At 40.1% G+C, this 8,154-nt stretch overlaps 2 protein-coding genes across 2 annotated transcripts; both read right to left on the bottom strand.

The window, feature by feature from the left end:
* Positions 1-4,004: 4,004 nt before the first annotated feature.
* On the bottom strand, positions 4,005-4,880 carry LOC128869912 (uncharacterized). Its single transcript, XM_054112511.1, has one exon. The coding sequence runs from the start codon at positions 4,878-4,880 to the stop codon at positions 4,005-4,007; it is 876 nt and encodes a 291-aa protein (XP_053968486.1).
* Positions 4,881-4,949: 69 nt separating this feature from the next.
* LOC128869662 (uncharacterized) lies at positions 4,950-5,294 on the bottom strand. Its single transcript, XM_054112241.1, has 2 exons — positions 5,214-5,294; positions 4,950-5,168 (listed from the first exon to the last, which is right to left on the bottom strand). The coding sequence occupies exons 1-2, from the start codon at positions 5,292-5,294 to the stop codon at positions 4,950-4,952; spliced, it is 300 nt and encodes a 99-aa protein (XP_053968216.1).
* Positions 5,295-8,154: the final 2,860 nt, after the last annotated feature.

The following is an 8,154-nucleotide window of genomic DNA, read 5'->3' as shown; positions in this document are numbered from 1 at the left end:
ATAAGGACCAAGAGTGTTAATAGCTCATTCAATGTTTGCGTTTGTAACTAATAGAATTCCTAGGTCGGATTGCATTTCATTATTAGCGGAGTCGTTTTGTTACACCGGCTTGTTTTATGGAAAGTAAGTATGTGTCTAGCAGAAGTAGAAACAATAAAACTTTATTTGTCCTCGGACAAGAACTAGAAGCTGGGAATGCTGTCGCTCAAAATAACTCGCGCACAGCCCTCAATATATTCAAATCGAAAATTCCTTAACCCATGAAGACCATTCTGGCTTGCAGGAATTCAGATACTTTTGAAGGAGCGATGAATATCCTTTTCGAAGCTGGATTTGCTCACCTTGGAATATACAATCAACAAAGCAAGCCAAATTTCAATCGCCATAGGCAAATTGTCCCAAATTTTAACCCACACTATTCTCATCAAAACTTGAAACGATATTTTAAATCCCAAAATAATTCAAATCCCAACAAAATTTTAAGCCACACAATTTTAATCAAAATTAAAACCAAAATTTCAATTTACAAAAAATTCATATAGATGAAATTTTCATCAACGGAATTATAATTCGCGCAGCTCCAGACAACATTCCCAATCTAATATTAATTTCAACCATAATAGACGAAATCTCGCTCTCAAAACGAGAACTACAACCAATCTAATCGATTCCCTTTACCCGAGCCCATGGATATCAACCAACACGAAATAACCAAAAATGAAAGTTTTCGTTATACCGCTTCAGAGAACTCCCATATATAAAAGTAAAAACATAACTAGGACATATAAAATTAATAATAGATACAGGCGCAACTAACCCAATTTTAAATCACGGATTTGTAATTCAAAATAGATCCAGAAAAAAAATCCCATTTACATAAATACGTTACAACATAAAATATGCCTAAGTGAAAAAGCAAACATTACAACTTTAGAAGAATTTGGAAAAGGACTTGACGTAATCGAATTTTACATAGCAAAATTTCATGATTTCTACGACGGATTAATAGGCAATGATTTATTAAGGCTTTTAAACACAAACATAAATTATGCGAATAACACAATTACATTTGGAGAACGTATATTACCTATTTTTGCCAAAAGCTAAGATGGCGACAAGACAGAAGAATATGTAACTCTAGGCAGAGACCTCATTAATAATAAAAAATCGGATTTAGTTGACGAATCACACACCACATTCACACATAACGAAGATAACGCAAATTTTAATATCATCGAAGCAAAATAGTATAAACCATTGAAAGAACAGATTAGGATTCAACACCTTAACGTTGAGGAAAAACATAGGCTTTTGCCAGTTATAAACAAATATTCCGATATCTTTTATCTGGAAAACACTAAACTAAGTTTTACATCAGTAATTAAACACCAAATTAGGACTACTGATAACATTCGAATCGTTACCAAATCATACAGATATCTCTATATTCAGAAAAAAGAAGGAGAAAAAAATCAAGAATTGCTTGAAATAACATTAAAAGACACAACAATTCCCCATATTCAGCACCCCTCTGTATCATAGCAAAGAAGGCTGACGCCAGTGGAAGTGCTAAATGGAGACTTGTAATAGTCTATCTAAAACTGAATGAGATAACGATAGATGCGAGGTAACGATTTCAAATATCGATAAAATACTGTACAAATTGGGTGGATGCCAATACATTACCACCCTCGATTTAGCGAAGGGCTTTCATCAGATTGAAATCGAAGGAAACGATATTCACAAGACCGCCTTCAGTGTCGAAGGAGGGCACTATGAATTCTTGCGAATTCCGTTTGGTCTGAAGATAGCACCAGCGACATTCCAAAGACTCATGAATAATATCCTTAAGGAATTTATAAATAAAATTTGTCTCGTTTATTTGGACGATATTATTATTTTCCCAACATCTCTGCAAGAGCACATTGAGTCCATCAAACTAATTTTTAATTTTAGAGAAGCTAATCTTAAGGTGCTTCCTTGGCCACATAATTACACCCAATGGTATAAAGGCAAGCCCGAAAAAAATAGAATGTGTCAAAAAACTCACAATCTCTAAAAGTCGTAAACCAATTAAGCAATTTCTCGGTTTAACTCGTTACTATAGAAAGTTAATAAAAGATTACTCTTTAATCGCCACACCCATAAAACAAAACGACTAAGCATATAAAAAAGGAAGCAAAAATACACACATCTGATCCAAAATATCAAGAAATATTCAATACCCTTAAACCATTGCTAATTAACGACCCAATTTTGCCATATCTTGATTTTTCCAAAAAATTTACTCTCACAACGGACGCTAGTAACATTACTTTGGGAGCAATACTTTCACAGGACAACCGCCCTATTTGTTATGCGAGTCGTACTCTTAATGAGCACGAACTTAACTATAGCACTGTAGAAAAAGAACTGCTAGCAATAGTTTGGGCAACTAAGTATTTTCAAGGCGGCTAGAAACGACTCAGTAGACAGATCCTTGGCGAGTTCCATATGAACAGCCTTCGTAGTAAAACATATGAAGAGACAAATATAACATTTGGTTGGTGGTCTCCCTCTTATTTCAGATCGGTAGTGAAAAGGTCCGCAATAGTCAACACCAGTGGTGAGAAATGGTCGGCTGGGTCGGACGCGGCCTTCAGGTAGATTGCCCATGATTTGTTCCCACATCTTGGGTCTGAGTCTAAAACATCGCACGCATTTGTTTATGATGTGACTTACGGCTTTTTTGCCACCAACGGGCCAGTATTGTTGTCGTATTGCTGCCACTAATGCTTGAGGTCCGGCATGTATATTCTGGTGATGAAAATGCATTATTATAGAGTTAGTAAGTGGATGTCCCTTCGGCAACAGTATTAGATGGCGAGACTGAACATTAAGCAACAAGTTTCTTAAAAGACCTCCAACTCGAATGAGTCCAAAAGAATCTAAAAAGGGTGTCAAAGATGTTAGTTTACTTGATGGACTTATGGGCAAATTCCTTTTCAGAGCCTTATATTCCGAACAAAATGGGCTGGGTGTACCATACGAAGTAAATACCAAGTTCCTTGTTGAATGTGTGCTGTAGTGAGATTACCTGAGCGGTCCATCTTAATGAACATATGCACATAGCCATATATTCGCTGCATTGCTGCAAAGGAATTAATGTATTTGCAATTCAGCGAGGCATCAATTACTGAAGACGAGGACAGTAAAGTAACTTTCCCTCGTTCAGGTAAATTTTCAAGTTTAATACTATGTTTGGGCCAATTTAATTCTGATTCGTGTAGAAATGGAGGCCCGTTGGTCCAAAACGATGAACTTGCCAATTCGATTGGCGAAGCACCTCTTGTTAAAATGTCTGCCGGGTTGAGACTCGTTGGCACATAGCGCCATTCCATGTCTTTTGTGGACTGTTGTATGGTTGTAATGCGATTGGCGACAAAAACATTAAAACTAGACGGTTCCTCCTTTAGCCATGATAAAACCGTTGGGGAGTCCCACCAACAGAAAAACGAACAATTGAAAACGCGTAACTTGTCAATGGCATGGACTACTTGCGCCAAAAGCGTAGCTGCACATAACTCCAGCTTGGGAACTGTAATTGATTTCAGGGGTGCAACCCTGGACTTTGAGCAGAGTAATGTAGTGCGAACGTTTCTCTGTAGGCGAGCAACAATATAGACACAAGCGCCGTACGCTGAGAGGCTAGCGTCGCAGAATGTATGTAACTCCAGACTAGCATTCCAAAGTATGCATTGCAAGTAGTTATCAGGGGCTGCGACTTTAATGCACCGATACATCTTACAAATGTCGCCGCTCAGAGCGACCGAATGTGATCGAAAACGAATGAGAGTATCTGCTTGCTATGCCTGTATCGTTGGACCCGTCATTAGTACCTCATTCAATGAATACCCAGTTGTCGTCAGCGCCGAGCCATCGAACACAACTCTGAGTTTGGTAAACAGGTACTGTTGTTGGTAGTTTTAAGATAGGAGACATATGATTGAGCTCAATATACTCCTTCATGAATAATGAATATTGTGCTTACACTTGCGCGGAAGACGCCTTTCAAGAGCAAAAAACCGTTGCAAAGCCTGTTGGTACGAATCTCCAAGTAGATGTACGCTAGGTTTTAAAGGAAGGCGAACCCAATATTCACCTGTCGCCATAAGACTGCAATGCGCCTTGAAATGAGCCTCACAATCGATTTCCTCCTTTGTAGCCTTTCGAATGGGCTCAAAACTGGTTTCTACCTCCCAAAGTGAACGCACCATATCGTTGGTAGTTTGATGAGCTGCATCAGACTCAAATGAATTTGTTGCTGTAGTTGTGTAGGATGATAACCTTGACGAGATACCACGACCGCCAGACACAACCCAGCCAAAATGAGTTTTTTGCAAAATATGATTATTATTTCTTAAATGAAATTGACCAATACATAGCAGGTCAAAGAACATGCTTGCGCCGATCAAGAGGTCCACACATTGCGGCTGGCGAAATTCGGGATCTGCCAGAGTTATGTTCGCTGGAATATCCCAATGAGTTATGTCAAGTGAATAATTTGGTTGGCTATCGATGATTGTTGGAGTTACTGCTGCATCTATAGTCTCAGTGAAGTTGCTATGTAATGACTGAATGAAGATGTTCACGCTGGAGTTGATAACGAGTTCTGAGTCTCCAATGCCCGAAACTGTCACTAATGACTTCGATTTTTTAAGCTGTAATTGACTAGCGAGTCTAGTTGTTTCAAAATTAAGCTGGGAAGCGGAATCAATAATGGCAGGACATGGCACGAGAGAACCGACATAGTTGCGAATTAAAACAATAACAGTAGCAAGTAGCACACATTCATTTGAGTTAGCAGTTGGGTGAGCTGGAGACGAGTTGCTGGCTGTCATGGCTATGAGCGGTGCTGACTGCGCTGGACTAGGTAATCCTTCAGGTGGTCTGAGATTCGTCTGATCCGTCTAATTAAAATGCAATATAGTGTGGTGCATCAACGAGCAACGGCGACATGCAGATGATTTGCACTGCTGTACCTGATGGCCTGGTTTAAGGCAGTTAATACACAATTTAACGTTTTTTGCCTTTTTCCAGCGTTCACTCGGGCTAATACTGGCAAGCACGGGACAGGAGTAGACGACGTGATCGTGCTTATTACAGACAGCGCAGATTTTTTGAGCAGTCTTTGATACGACAAATGAGGTTTTTCGATATTTTGCATTGCTCACCTGAGTGCTAGGTGTCTTCGTTACCGTAGCGTGGGCCACATTTTCTATTGCTTGGCATCTCTTTTGCAAAAAAGTAACCATGTCCGTCCAAGTGGGCAGTCTGTCAGTGGATACTCGTTCTTCCCATAGCGTATGCGTGGTCGCATCCAACTTCTGTGCCGTAATGTGCTGGAGTAAACAGTCGGCTATTTGTTCGGTGGTGCCCAGCGACTGCAAACCTCGAACATGCGATACAATTCTGTCCACAAGCGACCGTAGTTCTCCTGATTGCCTATCAGCACTCACCCTTTGCAGCTTGAATAACTCATGAATGTGCGCCTGAAAAATTAAACGTCGGTTATCAAATCTTTCAACTAGTAAGTTCAATGCAGTTATGTAGTTTTCATCACGAATTTCAAGAGATTGAATGGTGTCCAGCGCTGCAGCCTTTAAGCAGGATCGCAGGTGCTGGAATTCGACAATTCAGAGTCATTGTTAACAACCGTTTGAAACATGCCAAAAAAGTTCGGCCATTCTGTGTATGCTCCACCAAATTGTGGTAGCTGTAATTCTGGTAGGCGCGACCTTGGCTGCTTCACTATGACGACGGATGGCTCCTCCTGAGGTGGTGGATTCCTCGTTGACGACATTGGTTGGTAATCCACCTTGTTTAATTCTCTGGTAAATGCTGCCTTGTTCCTAATGAACGTGGCTGCAAATTCATCACGAATTTTGGCGTCAAGTTCATTAGGGTCTTCCTCTTCCAGTTGAGATTGCGTTGACTCAAATTGATCTTGAATACGATCTAGCTGCTCCAATCTCACTGATAGCTCTGCGTGATCCATGGCGTGCAGTTCCTCTACACTAGGTTGATTCAAATTAAGTTGGCGTAGTCAGGTTACGCTTTTCCGTTTTAAGAACGACATTTCTTAAAAGTTAGTTCGCTTCTCTATTAAAAACTCCCAAAGTTTTTTGTTGATTCAAAAATGATTTGTACGCGGCAACTGTTTGCATGGCAAACATCGAAGAAAAAAAAAATGCGACTTTAACTCAGGTAACTGTTGAGTCGCGAGATTTTTGTACTGTGCTTATGTACAAGCAGAACGGTGCTTATGTGCAATATACAGCAAATTCACATCGGCATATAGCGGTGCCTATGTGATCACGTCGGGGTCACCAAAAATGTTGTCGTCGCGCAAGAGTTTTTGCGCTCGATCGAGTAGCAAAGAATAGCAAAAACAAAGACAAACAAGAAATGATACGCAGATGTGCAGATGTTCACACAATGAAATCCAAAATCAAAGTATATTTTGTTTTACAGGTTTGATATAAAGTAAAGTAAAATGTAGTAGGTGATGCCACTTAATTATGCTATGGCGCTCTGAACACATATAATAAAATGGCATGAAATGGCTGCCAAGTCCAACTCCACCTGGGCAAACCAGCTCACGTATCTGTGTGTTTTCTTTTATTATGTGAATTAATTTGCGTAGGCAACATCATACATATCTACATATGCGCGATAATATGTGCAAATATAAAAATTCGTTTGACCATAAGTTTTTCAAATGTATTTATTATATCAAGCTGTAAAATACATACATATGCAATATTTATTTTATATATGTGACATATAAATATTTACAATTGTCACACAATTTATTCGTACATTCTGCGTAGTACGTAAAAAACTTTAACTTTGCACAATATATTTGCTGTGACAATATATTTCTTTTGGGTCACTGTAAGAATGTTACATTCGGAGAGCAGGCAGATGTAGCAAAATGCTGCAGCACATGTATTCTTACTCTTTCAGCTCATGGTGTTGTTGCTGCAAAAGTAATAGTACTTAAAAAAAGTGTTGCTAAAAACGAAATAAGATTGGTTTTTCTTAGTTTTTATCGCCGATTCAGTTGCTCGTTTGAAAATGACTCAATGGGACGAAATGCGGATTTACCATTAGAAATGCGTGAAATTGTTATTGAATTGTACTTGGAAAACAAGTTTCTGCACAAAATCGGCAAATCGCTTTCTGGAGTAAGAAAAATGGTGTTTACAAATGACAAACAGTTTAGAGAACAATTTGCATGATAGGGCCGTTGAACTGGACTGAATGCTAAAGGGTTCTTGTTTTAACACGACAATGACCCATAACATTCATCTTATCTTGTACAAGAATGGCTCATATACCACTGCAAGCAGCTTAAAACTCCATCTCAATCAACGGATCTGAACCCAATCGAGCATGGCTGGGTGCTCTTAGAAAGGAGAATCAGAAAGCACAAAATAACATAAAGGCGTCAAAGACAGCTTTAAGTGTTGAGTGTGAGAAAATTGCAGCTAATGAAACCAAGGTATTGTAAAAAGTATGCATCGACGTGTAGAAGTAGTTTTTTTTTTCTTTGTCGGGACAACTAGCAAGTGCAGCACTCAGACATTAATTGAGTCCATTGTACTACACTTGGATTCCCTTTTAATTTTCTTTAAGTCTACCCGATCTCCGAAGAAATCTGAGTAGATCTTGTGGGGCCAAGGAGCCAAGATGGTCGCTTCTTAACACATCAGTGCCAAAGACCTCAAACCTGATTCGAGCGAAGGCAGGGCAGACACATAGGAAGTGGTCCGCCGTCTCATCCTCCTCTTCACAAGCTGGGCAGAGCACACTGTCTGAGATGCCCAACCTTTCCATGGGCTTTGCCCACAGAAAGTGTCCCGTCATCAGTCCAACCAGCTGTCTGCACTCCCCTCTGCTTAATGGCAGAAGGGTTTGCGACAGTCGATCGGACATGACAGGTAACATCAGTTTTGTCCATCTGCAGCCTCTCTCAGCCTGCCAACTCGTTTTTGGGTGGTAGTTACGCATTTGCTAACCGTGGCCGTGATGGTCGCAGAAGGGAGTGGCAGTAGCGTAGATAGGGGGGGGGGGGGGGGGGGGGGGGGGGGGATCAAGGGGATCACCTAT

The sequence above is a fragment of the Anastrepha ludens genome, chromosome X (genome assembly GCF_028408465.1).
Source record: "Anastrepha ludens isolate Willacy chromosome X, idAnaLude1.1, whole genome shotgun sequence".
Lineage (NCBI taxonomy): Eukaryota > Metazoa > Arthropoda > Insecta > Diptera > Tephritidae > Anastrepha > Anastrepha ludens.
Note: the sequence above shows the minus strand (reverse complement) of the source record. Positions and strands in the feature narration are given on the sequence as shown.

What these genes read in the sequence shown, in the direction of transcription:
- LOC128869912 (XM_054112511.1), bottom strand. Translation starts at nt 4,880, where the DNA reads ATGACAGCCAGCAACTCGTCTCCAGCTCACCCAACTGCTAACTCAAAT.
- LOC128869662 (XM_054112241.1), bottom strand. Translation starts at nt 5,294, where the DNA reads ATGGTTACTTTTTTGCAAAAGAGATGCCAAGCAATAGAAAATGTGGCC. An exon ending in CGAAGACACCTAGCACTCAG is followed by an intron (nt 5,169 to 5,213) that starts GTGAGCAATGCA and finishes GTCGTATCAAAG; the next exon opens with ACTGCTCAAAAAATCTGCGC.